The 16,223-nt window shown below is 51.4% G+C and overlaps 3 protein-coding genes across 3 annotated transcripts; 2 read left to right on the forward strand and 1 right to left on the reverse strand.

Moving 5' to 3' along the window:
• Positions 1-5,733: 5,733 nt before the first annotated feature.
• On the forward strand, positions 5,734-6,797 carry PC9H_008252 (uncharacterized protein; the record flags this gene model as incomplete). Its single annotated transcript, XM_036777766.1, has 4 exons — positions 5,734-5,928; positions 5,998-6,090; positions 6,153-6,546; positions 6,595-6,797. The coding sequence occupies 4 exons, from the start codon at positions 5,734-5,736 to the stop codon at positions 6,795-6,797; spliced, it is 885 nt and encodes a 294-aa protein (XP_036631386.1).
• A 4,676-nt stretch (positions 6,798-11,473) lies between these two features.
• Positions 11,474-12,901, forward strand: PC9H_008253 (uncharacterized protein; the record flags this gene model as incomplete). Its single annotated transcript, XM_036777767.1, has 7 exons — positions 11,474-11,770; positions 11,826-11,928; positions 11,983-12,160; positions 12,245-12,379; positions 12,437-12,562; positions 12,617-12,760; positions 12,820-12,901. 7 exons carry the CDS (start codon positions 11,474-11,476, stop codon positions 12,899-12,901), a joined length of 1,065 nt encoding a protein of 354 aa, XP_036631387.1.
• An 872-nt stretch (positions 12,902-13,773) lies between these two features.
• On the reverse strand, positions 13,774-14,351 carry PC9H_008254 (uncharacterized protein; the record flags this gene model as incomplete). The annotated part of the gene is made up of 2 exons (XM_036777768.1): positions 13,774-13,860; positions 13,911-14,351. 2 exons carry the CDS (start codon positions 14,349-14,351, stop codon positions 13,774-13,776), a joined length of 528 nt encoding a protein of 175 aa, XP_036631388.1.
• Positions 14,352-16,223: the final 1,872 nt, after the last annotated feature.

Genomic DNA, 16,223 nt, shown 5'->3' on the forward strand with positions numbered 1-16,223 from the left:
GAGCGCGTTCGTTTCCATTGCCAACGTTGTCAGCGCCGTCCGCCTCCGCTGCGTACGCAGAAACCAACGATGGGCAACACCACCAGTCAATCAAGGTAACCCTTAGCAAGATATTGTTGGCATGTATATATTCATACTTCTATGTGAATAAATTGAAGATTCCTCTGTATCTCTTATTGTTCAACCAACTCACCTTTCGCAGCGAGCAGTCAGCCACCTTCCAGTCCCAGTGCTTTCAAACACGAGCGCGCATCAGCTTTCGAGAAGCTAGAGAGCAAGAGTTCCTTCGCAGGAGTCCAGTTCACCAAGGGCACTCACTTCGGGATGAGAATGCAGGTAAGTCCGGACCTTAGTACTGTTGGATGGAGGTGTATTAACCAGGTTACATTATAGCTCCTCCCTCTGCAACTGCCCCCTCCGACACTCATCATTCCCGATATCTCCAGCCAACTACTGTCCATAACCAGGTGTTGACTCCACCCCCATCTGAAGTACCTAACCGGCGTGCCTTGGCTCAGCGGGAACGAAGAGCTCGAGAGCGTGCTGAAATGGTCCATCAATTAGCTCTTCGAGGAGATGCCCCTCTGACACCAGCAACCAGCGCGCTGAACTCTGATCGTCGTTCGATAGCACAACAAGCCCGAAGACAGTGCGAACGTCTTCAACGGGAACAGATGGAAGTACCAACCACGTCCCCTTTGGCCAGCGAACCTACTCTGAATCGCCGATCAATCGCTCAGCAAGCCCGCAGGGAGCGAGAACGAAATGAGCGGCAGCGGGAGGCGACACCTCAACCTTTGGAATTCCCGCCAACCCCAAGCAGCGAGCCACCCGTAAGTCGTCGATCAATCGCCCAGCAAGCCCGCAGGGAACGCGAGCGCATTGAGCGTGAGCACGAGACCGCCCAGCAACTATCACAGCCTGGAACTCTGTCAGTGGGCGAGCTGGCCCCAAGTCGCCGATCACTTGCTCAGCAGGCCCGAAGAGAGCGCGAGCGTGCTCAACGACTTAACATGGCACCAGACACTTTGCGCCAATTGCCGACACCACCTGCTACTCAACAAGGTGTCCCAGGTAAGTGTGATGTTGCGGGTCGCTTGCTTTTTGTTCACGCTGTACTAGGCCGCCCAAACCCTGGCCGAATGGTCACTTCGGCTACAAATTTGTTCATGGCAGCTCGCCACGCATACATTGACCCCCCGACAAGGCACGATCTAGGCCGCATGAACATTCAATGCCCTCATTGCTCCGCCCTCCATTGGAATGATGAACGTACATACAACTCAAGACGATGCCTAACGCCGGCCTTTGGCACATGCTGCAATCATGGGAAAGTGGAATTACCACCACCACGCCCGCCGCCTGACACTCTGCGCCTGTTGCTCGACGCAGATGACCCTCAATCCCGCGAGTTCAGAGCAAACATACGGATGTATAATATGGCCCTCGCTTTCACGTCGCTTGGTGTCAAGCAAGATCATAGTATCAACCAGCGGTTCGGTGGCAATACATGGGTCTTTCGCATCCAAGGCCAGTTACACCACAACTCTGGTGCCCTTGAATCAGAGGAAGGTACTGCACCTTCGTATGCACAACTCTACATTCATGACCCCGATGTTGCCCTGCGCCAGCGCATGAACCGTAATTCTACGCTATCGCAAGACACGATGTCTGCCCTTCAGACAATGCTGATCCAGCATCACCAGTATGCCGCCGTATTCAAACAAGCATTCGAGATTCTGAGGGATCTTGAGAATACCCCAGATGCCGAGATCAAGCTTCGTGTACAGCCATCGTCGGGTGAACACCGAGGTCGCCACAACCTGCCAACCGTTAACGAGGTTGCCATGATTATGCCGGGCGATACCTCATCACCAGATTACCGCGATATTGTTCTTCGGTGCCGCATGCCTCCTGGACAGACAAGACTTTACCGGATCCATGAGGGCCATCCTGCATATACACCACTACACTACGTGCTTCTCTTCCCTTTCGGAGAGCATGGATGGCATCAAGGGCTTTTACAGGTTGACCGAGAGGCCGGGAAGAAATCAAATTTGTCGCAAACCCGATATGCGGCATACCAACTTCATGTTCGTCCGGGTCAATATTCTACTCTTCTCCGAGGTGGTCGTCTATTTCAACAATTGCTCATCGATTGGTGGGCATCGGCCGATCAAGCCAATCTTCGGTTTCACTACACAAATCAAAACTCCTACCGTGCTTCTCTATTTAGTGGATTTTTCGATGCTCTCATGCACGATATGAATATTGATTTACATCAACTAGGAACTCGATACATCCTACCATCGTCCTACATCGGCGGTCCCCGTCACATGCAGCAACGGTTTCAAGATGCTATGGCAATTGCGAGACGATATCGAAAGGTGGATCTATTTATTACCGTTACAGCCAATCCTCAGTGGCCGGAAATTACGAGAGAGCTTCTGCCCAACCAAACAGTGTATGATCGGCCTGACCTGGTAGCACGAGTGTTTTACCTGAAGAAGCGCGCGATTCTGGACGATATCTGCAAGCATGGGATCTTTGGGTGCACCGTTGGCTGGGTTTATACTATCGAGTTTCAAAAGCGGGGTCTCCCTCACATGCACTTGCTGATTTTTCTTCAGGAAGGCCAGAAGCTTTTAACACCCGAAGATGTCGACTCCTGCATATCAGCAGAGTGGCCCGATCCTGTTTCTCAACCACTTCTGTATGAAACGGTCCGAACTTGCATGGTTCATGGCCCTTGCGGCTCGCTCAACCCCAATTCGCCATGCATGGAAAACCGCCGCTGTACAAAACATTATCCAAAGGACTTTCAGCCATTCACTCAGTTCAACGACGACGGGTATCCCCTCTACCGAAGACGAGACGATGGTCGAAAGTACCACATTGGTCAGCATGAACTTGACAACCGATGGATTGTGCCTTACTCGCCTTATCTTTCTGGAAAGTACAACTGCCATATTAATGTGGAGTGCGCTGTCATGTTACGCTCCGTCAAATACCCATTCAAATACATACACAAAGGCGGCGACCGTGCGACACTCGAAATTGAGCTCGATGAGATACGAACATATTTGCAAGGCCGGTATATTGCAGCATCTGAGGCATCGTGGCGTCTTTTCCACTTTCCTGTTCATGATCAAATCCCGACTGTTGTTCGGCTTCAAGTCCATCTTCCTGGACAGCATATGATCCGGTTCAACCCAGATGAAGACCCTCAAGCACTTCTAGAACGCGCGGCAAATGAGAAGACTACACTCACTGAATTCTTCGCTGCGAACAGGGATCCTGGGGCTCTAGGCAACGAAGCTCGGAAGTATACGTACTCGGAATTTCCTGAGCACTTCACTTGGAAGGATGGCACTAAATGGTCACTTAGGAAGCAGTTCCGTGGTGAATCCCCGCCAATCGGTCGAATGTACTTTGTACCACCATCTGCCGGAGAGCGATTTTACCTCCGGACACTCTTAACCACTGTCAAGGGGCCGACATCATTTGAGGACCTCCGTCGCTATCAAGGAACATTATACCCGACCTTTCGAGAGGCTTGCATCGCGCGTGGGTTGCTAGAAGATGATGGAGAGTGGCGGATGTGCCTTCAAGAAGCATCTGTCATGCAAACTGGCTCTCGCCTTCGATGTCTTTTTGCGACGATGCTTCTTTTTTGCCATCCTGTTGAGCCAAGCCACCTTTGGGATGAGTTCCGTCACCACATTTGTGACGACTTATGGCATCGTCTTCGTTTGGCAGGCCGCGCAAACCCGTCCAATGAGGATGTCTACGACTATGGTCTATACCTTATCGACAGAGTCCTTCGCCAATCTGGGCACTCACTTTCTGAGTTCCACTCCATGCCGCAATGGTCGCAAGACTGGGAGAGCATCGTTGACAATCCACTTATCATCGAGCAGCTCAACTACAACCGGGAAATGGAGCGTAATGATGCAGAGGCTCGAATTCAACAGCTTAACCATGATCAACAGACAGCCTTCGAGTCTATCATGGCATCAGTTCTGGAGAATCGTGGGTGGACCTTTTTTCTTGACGGTCCCGGTGGAACTGGGAAGACGTTTATATACAACACACTCTGTAACCGTGTCCGTAGTGAAGGGTGGATCGTACTTTGTGTTGCGTCGTCGGGAATTGCAGCTCTGCTTATGCCAGGAGGACGTACTGCTCACTCTCAGTTCAAGATCCCAATTGATGGTTTGACCGAGAGCTCCATGTGTTCCATTACAAAGGAATCCAACCTTGCTGGCCTTCTGCGAGCAACTCGACTCATTCTCTGGGATGAAGCGTTGATGCAGCACCGGCATACTCACGAAGCACTTGATCGAACATTGAAGGATATCCGCAACTGCAGCAAACCTTTCGGTGGCCTCACTGTTGTTTTTGGAGGAGATTTTCAACAAACACTTCCTGTTGTTCCAAAAGGCACGCAAGAACAAATCGTTGATGCATCTCTTCCACGGTCATACATTTGGACCTACATCAAGTCAGATGACCATGACCATGTCCTCCGGCTTCGTCAGAATATGCGATTGGATGCTGGGGAGGATGAAACAGAGTTTGGAAATTGGTTACTCAGAGTTGGTCATGGGTATGATGTACAAGATGATGGCAAGATTGACATTCCTGAAGAAATGGTTTGCACGGATTCAAAGTCATTGGTAGACTTTGTTTATCCTGATATCCATGGTATCACCCCGCCTCCGGAGTACTTCCTTGATCGGACCATTCTTGCTGCTAGAAATGCAGATGTCGACGATATCAATGATAACATCCTTCAACAGATGGCTGGCGACACAATCAACTACATCAGTGCCGACTCAATTGAAAACGATGACGGTTCTCAGTCGGAACGTGAAAATGAAATTCCTGTCGAGTTTCTACGAACTCTCGAAGCACCTGGCCTTCCACCAGGAAAGCTATCGGTGAAGATGGGATGCCCTCTGATCCTTCTCCGAAATCTTGCTCCAGGGCGCGGACTCTGCAATGGAACTCGCCTTATCCTTCGGCGAGCCACAGATCGTGTACTTGAAGTACAAGTCATAGGCGGTCATTTTCATGGCGAGGTTTCATTTATTCCTCGCATCACACTCACACCATCCGGAAAGGACGCCGAGTTCACATTCACTTTACGTCGCCGTCAATTCCCGGTGCACCTTGCGTTCTCAATGACCATCAACAAGGCACAAGGCCAGTCTGTTCGCTTTGTCGGACTTGATCTTCGTGTGCCCGTATTTTCACATGGTCAATTGTATGTCGCATTGTCAAGAGCTACATCACGTCACCGTATAAAACTACTACTACCTAATCTAAATGAGGAGATGAAGGCCGTAAATATTGTATACAAAGAAGTACTTACTGATTAGAGTATTTTATATTATATGTATTATATTATTACTTAGTACAGCAATAGTCTCATTATTGTACCGACTCAGATGAAACATGCAAACCACCAGTGGGCACTGATTTCGGAAGGTATCATTCTTTGAGCATTCGTGAATATTCCAGCCCATTCGCTGACGTACATTAGACACATGTTTCTAAAACGTCAAGAATCTCAAGCTCAGCCCTTGACCATGATCTACCGGTATATAAGGTGCTGGTGCTGAGGCCGAATCCCCAGCAAGTTGCACTATCACTCTCGCTCTTTCCTTAACCACTCTCGCTCTCATTATTCTCTTACTCTACGTTTACACTCACTCTCCCTTTTTAATTATGGCGTCAAAGATCATCGGCCTCACAGTTCTCACCAACCCTCGCACTCCAGTGGTAACCCCTCATGTTGTGTTCTTCGACGCAAACTTCTGGTTAGCTGATGGCATTCAACTGCTTGGATGCCTCCGATACTATAACCGTTCACGCATCACATTTGATGATGTTGAACCCATACCCTGTGTTATTGATGCATCTGTACGTCGTGCATCTTACGTCTCTAATGGTGACAATAACAACTACTATTACAATTCAATCACCTCTTAGATTGCAGCAATGACTTCTCAGGCGAACATTGATGCCCCTGAGCTTCCAGATAGCGAGAAGAAGGAGTATCAAATCGTTGGAGACATCACATGGGTGAGTACTGAATACACTGACCTGTTTCCATTGTCTCACTACGTCCTTCAATTCGAACTCAGATGATTCCTGTCGGAGAGATTGCGCCTGAAGCACTTCAGTGCCCTCCATACTTGTATCTAGGTGGTGTAGTAAAGGCCTCGCAGAAAGACACCGGCACCGACACTGCCAGATTCGACATTGTTTGTAGCCAATGGCTAAACGCTTACCGCCACGACCAACGCCTTTCCAAGCTTCCGGTCCGCATCTTCATCAGCAAAACTCACCGCTGCCCCGATCCGAAAAAGATCTGCCCTGCCGATGACACTTGGGTCTCCGTACAGGCAGGGCGGCTCTCTAAGTTTATTCTCAATGATGCTGGGTGGCTCACGCAACTCGATGTTGACATGGGTGCGGATGGAACAATAGCATTCATGGGTAAATGGACCCCTCCGTTTACCCCCATAAAGACACCAGGTAAGCTACATTCAAATGACAGTGATCTGAACTTAATTGTGTTCACAGGAAATGCGCTGTCGGCAGGTAATAATGGGAAGAGGCGCAAATTCAGCTATGGGTCCCTTGCAGAAAGGGGAAGTCCTCTCCCTCGAAACCCGGCCAAGCGCAGTCGTATCGAGAACTTGGCGCTCGCTTCCAGTGAGAGCTCAATCGCATCTCTTGAGGACACACCTTCGATGTCATCTGTCTGCCCGGAGCCAGCAGCTTGAGTCCTATGTTCCCATATCATGATGCCAGTTACCTTATCAATATATCTATCTACCTACTAATCACCAAGTTTTTCGTAACATTCATTCATCAATTATCTAGCTTCAATATTACTCTCATTTGCACGTTATATTCAGAACTCAGCCCCGCGTGCGAAGCACGGGTTCGCAGCTAGTATAGTTCGTACATGAATAAAACAAAACAACTATACGATATTGAAGATACAACAAAGATGGTAGTCTACAATTGCTGGCAGAACGAATAGTGATATATATGTGGTCGTCAAGCTTCGTAAATGAGTTCGTAGGTCATTGTGGGACGAGGGATCGTCTTTCGTGACGGGAAAAAGATGCAAAGATGTTGATCAAGTCCTCAATTCTGGACGGGGATCCGGCCCCTTCCTCGGCATGCCCGTCATCTGCGAGTAAATCGACGGCACGCGCTCATTAGCGGATCCCTGCTCCGATTCCAATTATCCCCCTTCTTCATCGTCTGCACGCACGCGCTTTTTTCCTGCAACGAAGCGAATGAAGCGGGCGATGCAGCAGGTGCCGAAGGGTGATGCGAGATACATATATGCATATGCAAGGAACAGAAGGCGCGACGGACGACCGTGACACCCGCAACCTTCACGCACGAACTCGAGGTCCCGTCTACTATCGCAGCGGCGGATCCTCGTTTCTCAGTTCTCGTTCTGCCTCCCTTTCCCTTACCTATCGCACGGCCCCGTCTCTCTTTGTACGACGCGAGGAACGGCATGTTGGCCTCCCCGTCCTTCTGTACCCCTGCTACTGATGTACCACTCTCGCTTCACTTGCACAGCTAACTTTCCAGTCAACCCACTTCAGACTCATGATCCCATCCCAATGCCCAAACCTCTTGTTTAGTTTACGTCGGTTGCGAACCTCCCGATTCTCTCAACACCCGCCCACCGCCTACCGCATCTGCGCGCACGCATTCCCGCATCCACGCACGGCGTAGCGCGGCTCGGAAATTCTCCTGGACGATCTCCCGGAACGGAATGCGCCTCCCAACCGCGGGGCGTGCGCACTACGTAACTTTATAGTGTAGTGCCAATTGCAACGCAGCTTGTCCGCCCTCCTTTCCTATGATCGTGCCATACGCCACTCCTTTCCGTGCCATCCATTACCAGCGAATACCCCAGAACTCCAGAACAACACCCGGTTACGGCTACGCACCCGCAGGCCCGCACTTTCCGTGTCGTCAGTTTCCAACAGGCATGTATTGGTGATTCGGCCGCCGTTATCGCAGCAGACGGACCTCGCACCTCGCAAATGGCATGGGAGGCGCCATCCCCGTGCAGATACGTCGTGCGCGACGACGTCCGCGGTGTAGTCGTATGGGAGTGCGTGTGCCGGCACAAAATCGCGCTCAGCGCCGTACCCGCTACCGGCCTTCCGCATCCTGCCACCCCACCGTGTCCGTGGTCGTGGTCGTGTTCGTGGTGCGACACCGACTCACAACCCGCCACCCGACAGCGCGGAGATACCACCCTCCCGTCGTCAACGTCCTGCCCATTACGCCCGTCGTTGCCATTCGAGGTCGGTAGGTGGGTCTTGAGAAGGAAGGAGGAGTGTTGTCGCTGGAGGGGTATACAGGTGAGTTCCACATGAACTAACTCAATGTGCTGGTACTTACCTCTTGTCGTGATTCTCTCTTTGCATTCCCCGACCAACCGAGGTTGCCCCGCATTGTGGCGCTCAAACCAGCGCCACGTGCATGATCGAACTCCGTTCCGTGAGCCGACGTCGGACTTCAAAACTTCAAGCTTTCAAGCTTCAACTCCACCAAGCGATCAGACGCACATCGACGCAAACGACGACACAAACAGCGACGATGTCGACGACCGCAATGGAAGGCCACGGGGTGTCCTTCGTCTAATCCCCCTCCTCTGCATCTCTCTGAAACGATGGCGCGTCACGACCGACGGACAACCTGACTATATGCCATTCCGTTTGCTCCCAAGACGAATGACCATCGAGGCGGCAAAAAAGGCTTAGAATGCGGGGGTGAGAAGGGGATGGTGCCGTGGATAAGGTGACATACCCTGCTGAAGCTGCCCAGGTAAATCCTCAATCCCGTGGGATGGGTTTTTGCTCACGTCCCCATTAGCGAACGCGCATGACGGCTGCAGGATTGTGAACGACGCCAAAACCAGCCCTGCGATTTACCTGGCATAGGCTGATTCACACCATCGTGTTCCATCGGCCTTCGCGTGGAACACCCCACTTCCCGATTCAACTACAAGTCTCGAGCACCCCCGTACCCTTGCTCGGTGGGTTGCGATCTTGAGTTACGCGTGCTGCGTAGCGCTGTTTCTACGTTGCCGTATTTCTCACCCGGATTGACACATCCAGAGCTCTCGCCCCACCGCCTTCAAGCTGGCCACCGCAATACATTCCCCCTTCGCGCCCTCGCCCACGGTGGTGGTTTGAAGGGAAAGATCGGAGGCGGAACGGGACGCGCGCATCCAGGGACGCAAAAAGCGACAATGGCAGCGTTCGGGTATCGGGTAGCGCGCATGGGGTCAGAGGAGGAGGGTGCAGAGGACAACGCTAGATACCGCTCACGAACGTGGACAATGGTGGAGATCTGTCGGGCTCAGACGAACAATGCGACTGGGAGAAGGGTTGACCGTCCGTTGCAGAGATGAGCATCCACCTACCACGAAACTGCTCGCAATTCTCCAATCGATATGGGTCATTGCGTTATTGATGCCTCGTCGTTTTCCACGCCCGCAGGATTTGGACTTTTTGGGGCCAGTGTTAATCGGTTTGTCGGAGGTTGCGTGACTGTCCCCTTGGCAGCGCTTTGGCGGGGAGACTGTACGTTCGACGATGTCCTATCCTCGCCTCCCGGCCCTCAGAACCGTACCTTGCACGCACGCGCCTTTTCCTGATAATTGATTCATATTTTTGCTACGGCAGTGTTGAAGTCAGTCAAGTTATCGAATGCCTCGTTCGGTGCCTCAAAAGCTCGAGTGCTGACTAACTCGACGGTCTTCCCGCAGAACCACGGGTAAGTATTCACACATCTCACCAAGACGCAATTATGAGACGTACTCATACCATTCTAGGTGTCGAGCACATACGCAGTATTGTGACCGTACCCTTACTGCATTGCTAAAAGACGACTCACGTTGGCGCGGGTCACACGTTTGGCTTTGTGCAAGCTACCAAGCGCCCAAATATTTCAGTCGCTCCTGAATTATGCGCTACATTGGCTATGGTTTCCGTTTCTTCCGCAAGATGGTTTTCTGCAGGTACTAGCGATTTCTGTCACGAAATTCCCAGGAGTCATTACAGCTAACTCCCGCGTTCGTTCACAAAGAAGAATCGGAGACTGATCACACGTCTGTCTATCTTTGCAGGCTACGCTGGCTCCAACCCGCATGTTCCTGGCTGCTTCTCAATGGCGTCGATTCGCACAGTGGAAGTAAGCCTGTGAGAGCGATACTCTATCCGATGTCACGGACCCCTACCAGTGATAACGGTTGCTTACATTGTATCGCTCGTAACTTCTTCCATGTGAGTACTATTCGTCGACAGCATGCGTTCGCGAATTCATACTCGCTGAAGGCACTATGCTGTCGGCGAGGCTCTGAAGTCCCCGCCAGTTCCTGACGTTTCCCTTCGGGGATGATCGCCGGTAAGTGTTTGCTCCTGTGAATTGCCCTTGAAATGGCCTTTGTGACGAGCTACTTGACGCAGGTCTTTCATGTGAATTGACGTAGAAGCGAGGCACCACCCTCGATCTGATGCTATTTAGACAAGTTCTTGCGCCTCACTCCGCCAGTTATCTGCGATCTACGGGAAACTAATACTTGAAGCAGTAAGCATATAACACTGACCCACAAGTCACATATGGGTACGACAAGTGCACTCCACGAAAGCTCTCAAGCCTGAGGAGACTTAAACCTATAAATGCCGTCCGATAGCTCTCTTGCTCCCCACTCTGAGTTGTCCCCCATATCGTCTCAATGTGGACTGATACCTGCCTCTTCGTTTGCTCGGTCCTTCTATCTTTGGCCGGTTGGTTTCATTGGAGAAGGGCTCGACTACCTTTTCCACCAGGTCCCAAGGGGTATCCGGTTGTCGGCAACCTGTTCGATATGCCTTCTCAGCGGCAGTGGGTAAAATATCTAGAGTGGTCTAACACATACAGTAGGTAATGTCACCCGCCGTTAGAAACTGGACTAACGCTGTCTTAGACTCGGATATAATCTATGTCAATGTTCTTGGCAGCCCAATTGTCGTGCTCAACTCCTACAAAGCGGTGAACGACCTCCTCTCTGTACGCTCTCTGCTTTATTCGGATAGGTAGGTAAGCCGGAATATATCAGTGGGATGCAAGTACTCATTGGATATTGAGACCGGTCAGTACCATGGTGAGCGAGCTGTGAGGATAAGTAGAATTCACGCTTCAGAGCATATTGATTTATGTTTGCTTTAGTCTAGGCTGGGCGACGATTACAAGTCTGATACCATACGGTCATGCCTGGCGTGCTCGTCGTCGCGCGTTTTGGCAAGAATTCAATCCCGCCAATTCACTCAATCATCGATCAAAACAACTTTGGTACTCCCGCGATCTTCTTCGGCGACTGCTGAACAACCCGGAGCGCTTCCTCCGCCATATTGAATAGTAAGGCTTAATTCGCATGACTTTGATCTTCGCTAACGGTGATAAAAGTACTCTCTCGGCAAGTATCATCGCTATCACATACGGCTTAGAGGTCAAGCCAGAGCATGATCCCAACATTGAACGCGCCGACAAGGCGCTTGTACATTTGAAGGAAGCTGCCATTACTGGGAATTTCATAGTCGACATCCTGCCTTTCCTGAAGTATATTCCGAGCTGGATGCCGGGTGCCAGCTTCAAAGCCTACGCAGAGAGAGTGCGGCCGCATACTGTGGATATGAGAATCACTCCGTATAAACAAGGTTGTGACCGCTTGGTGAGTCGCCAAGTATCAGGGGTCCAATCGATTCATCCAACCAATGATTTATCAGCGTGAAGGAAAGGGCGAGCCAAGCGTCATCTCTCGTAGTCTCGCTAGAGGCGGATACAGCGATGAAGAGGTAATCATAGATACCGCATGGGTTGCTTACGCAGGTGCGTATAGACTTCGCGTGTTGATGCTACATTTTTTTAACCAAGGTATACCAGGTGGTTCAGAGACTTCCCCTCTAGTGCTCTCTACATTTATTGCGGCGATGCTCCTCCATCCCGAAGTCCAGAGGAAGGCGCAAGATGAACTAGACACCTATTTGGGTTCACGTCTGCCTGCATTTGACGATATACCACATCTACCGTATGTCCATGCCATCACGATGGAAGCATTAAGGTTCGATTTCCAATCTTCTTTGTCTCCTGCTTCGTTCTGACTAGCTTGATACCATCCGCAGGTGGCAACCCGTGATGCCTCTAGGAAAGTCAATCCTTCTATCCCAGCCGTGGCTTGTACTGATGCCCATACAATAGGAGTGCCCCACCGACTGACGATGGATGACGAGTACAAGGGATATTTTATACCCAAAGGAACCACAGTATTCGCGAATGTTTGGTGAGTCCGGAATCACATCGACTAGTCCTGAAATGATCTCAATCCGGCCCTTCCTAGGGCCCTCTTGAGAGACGAAGAATACTATCCCGATGCGGACAAGTTCAAACCAGAAAGATTTCTGAAGGACGGTAAAATCGATCCCAGCCTCCTCAACCCCATCCCGAATTTCGGATTCGGACGAAGGTTTGTAGCTTTATCCTTCGACACATCCTTTTGAAGGCTAACCGCTTCGTATAGGATATGCCCTGGCCGCTTCTTCGCAATGGACTCGCTCTTTATGTCTATCGCGTCGATACTTACCTGCTTCAATATCAGTCAAGCGAAGGACTCGGAAGGTCGGGATGTCGAACCAGATATTAGGTATGATCCTGGATTCACATTGTACGTGGAGCGCCTTTAGATATTATACTGGTCGGGTGTTCATGAATCCACGTTCACAGGCACATTATCCCGTTCAGATGCTCCATCACGCCCCGCTCGACTGAGGCAGAGAAACTCATTCGGGACTTAGAGCTTATGTGAAAGATACTGATGCTTTTGTACTATGATAGCCGTCTTTTCGAATAAAACTATAACTGTGCAGACGGGCTATCATTTCCCAAACTGCAGTCCACTCCAACGCTTGTAAATCCGTACACAGGGACTCTTTAGCACCCTCTTCCCCAAGCCACACGAACGTGTATGGTCATTTATAACACTCGCGTACGTGAGATATCTCCATAGTTTAGTTCTTCGCTCGCCCGTATATCCATTTCAATATTGGAGGATACTCTTGACTTTCACAGTCTCACCCTTGATTTAGGCTTACCATGGAGCATCAACGCGTCTGTCAAGCCCAATAACTGATCATATATACGCTAAGTTATTCCAAGGTATAATTTCGTAGGTCCGCGAAGTGCAAATGTAAAGCATCATCATCGGTCATTGCGGTCGTCATAGGTATCCAAAAGAAACAAAGAGGTAGCCAGCAGAGAACATGCAGCACAAACAGGATAAGGGGTACGCATGGGGGATAATACAAATTACTGGCAGGGTATACGTACTCAAACGATAGTGAGTCTGCGGCATCATGAATACCAGTCAGCTTCGCCTCACGTCGTACGAGAACAACGTAGAACATAAGCTTCACTTCTCCACTCTGTGCCCTGGACGGCCTTCTCCTCGCGCTCAGCAGTTCTGTCTACCCAACCTGCGGGGTGACCGGTATTCGCCAGGACTGAGTCTCGCTTGTTGGATACTACCTTGAACTGCGAGTTCTTCTCGTGAGACTTAATCGAGGCCTCCTCCTGCTTGCGTTCGAAGAGCTAACGAAATTGGGGCGAGGACGTTGGTGAAAGGAAATAAGAAAGTGGAGTTACATCTTGTAGCACTTGGGTCCGTGACTCGCCATCGGTTTACTTAGCTTCCTGCATGCCATCACGAACGGCCACGAGTTGTCCGTCAACATACTCCATGCCAGTGGTGATGGCGTCAGCGATGGCCTTTGCTTTGATGATTACATGCGGCTCGATTGTGAGGAGGCGTAACGGACCTTCTGTATCTGTTTCTTGACCAGTCCTGTAGCTAGTGCCAGACGGTGGCGGCGTCCCATGCGCGAACGCGAACGCCGCAGTGCGCTTCGCGCGCCTTCCTCGTGCACCGCCTGAACAGCCATACGATCACAAGCAAGATGAACGTGCAGCCCAAGGCCATGAGGAGGATTTGCCACCACTCCCGAGTTCGTGACGACGGTGGGCGTGTCGAGGCCCGTGATAGTGGGCAGCGGGGGCGCCGTGCCCGTCCCAGCGTGCTGGGGCACGGATACCAGCTCGGAGAGGCAGACGCCCAATCCAGGGAGAACCGTCGAAGAACTACTGCAATTCGCGGCGAACCCCATCCTGCGCGCAGGTCCTGTGTATTGTCGGAGCATCCGAGGCAGGAGGACGGTCCGGTGCCAGAACAACTGGAGTAGGTTGAGTCGCACGACTGGCATGTCGTCGACGTTGGTGGGGAGGAGGAGAAATTGTTCGAAGGGCAGATTTGCACGCACTTGCCGTCTGAGGTGGCGAGCTGGTTGTTCGCGCAGGCGAGACAGAACTTGGGGTCGCCGGCGCAGGAGGTGCACGAGGACTCGCATGCTATATACGGAAGAGATTGCGAACATCAGAAGCATAGATGAAGGGGAAAGAGGAGACGTACGAGTGCACATGAAATTGTCTTGCGACGAGACGACTGTCCCAGCTGGGCATATGTCGACACACTGTCCTTTAGATAGGAATCAGCCCGGTATGCACGCTACGCACTGGAGCTTGCTTGCGATCGATACTTGGTCGAAGTTGGGGATCCGGCAGGCAGACACGCACACTAAACAACACAAACACGAACCAATCAGCTTCAATCCACCACTGCGAATCTCCACCTGATGTGGATGAAAGCGAAAGCGAGACACGTACCATGGCACGATCTCTTGTTGTTGTCCGCAATACGTGTCGAGCCTTCACGCACACCGTCAGAACTCGCGCGCACGCAGCCGCCGTTGAACGCGAAATTGTTGGGCGCGCAGACAGTGCAGTTGTTCGACGTCCCGCCCGTGGAGCTCTGGCACGACAGCGAGCAGGTGGCGCCGTTCGCACAGCTGCCTGTACGACACAAATACACTGGAGTTAGTCATAGGTCGTGGATACGGAACGTACCTTGAAGACAGATGGTGCCGCTGGACGTCGATGTCGGAACTGGGGTGCACTTGGTATGGTCGTTAGCGTCCTCAGTCCTGCCAAGGGCCTCAAACGACCTCGCACCCGCAAGAGACCTAGATAACACGCTCTGCAGGATGAACGAGCATCAGCAAGGCGGTGTGGCTATGTTTGTGACCCACAACTTGAATGGTAGTAGTATGTGTCGTACTTGGGCTCTTCATGCCATCACAGAGAATAGTAGAAAGATCCTCTCATTTCAAACGAAATACATTGTGCGTGTGTAGTAAGAAACTCCCCAAAACGTTGACACCGTAAAGCAAGTCCGCGGAAGCGTAGCGTGAACCAGACCGTTCATGTGTCGCTTACAATCCGCCGCGAAGACGGAGGACAAGATGGAGCGTCGACTCCTTCTGAATATTGTAGTCAGAAAGAGTACGGCCGTCCTCGAGTTGTTTGCCGGCGAAGATGAGACGCTGCTGGTCGGGAGGGATACCCTCCTTGTCCTGAATCTTCGCCTTCACGTTGTCGATAGTATCAGAGGATTCGACCTCGAGGGTGATGGTCTTGCCTGTCAACGTCTTAACGAAGATCTGCATTCCACCACGTAGGCGGAGAACGAGATGGAGGGTGGATTCCTTCTGGATGTTGTAGTCAGAAAGAGTGCGGCCGTCCTCTAGTTGTTTGCCGGCAAAGATGAGACGCTGTTGGTCGGGAGGGATGCCCTCCTTGTCTTGGATCTTGGCCTTTACGTTATCGATGGTGTCCGAGGACTCGACCTCCAGGGTGATGGTCTTGCCCGTGAGCGTCTTGACAAAGATCTGCATGCCACCGCGAAGACGGAGGACGAGGTGAAGGGTAGACTCCTTCTGAATGTTGTAGTCCGAGAGGGTACGTCCATCCTCAAGCTGCTTTCCGGCGAAGATGAGACGTTGTTGATCGGGAGGGATGCTACGGATCGAGATCAGTCTCAGCGTTGTATACGAGCTTCACTACGTTGGAAACTGTGCTCACCCCTCCTTGTCCTGGATCTTGGCCTTCACGTTATCGATCGTGTCCGAGGACTCCACCTCCAGCGTAATCGTCTTGCCCGTAAGCGTCTTCACGAAGATCTGCATACCGCCACGAAGGCGCAACACCAAGTGAAGCGTCGACTCCTTCTGGATGTTGTA

Source organism: Pleurotus ostreatus, assembly GCF_014466165.1.
Source record: "Pleurotus ostreatus strain PC9 chromosome Unknown scaffold_5, whole genome shotgun sequence".
Lineage (NCBI taxonomy): Eukaryota > Fungi > Basidiomycota > Agaricomycetes > Agaricales > Pleurotaceae > Pleurotus > Pleurotus ostreatus.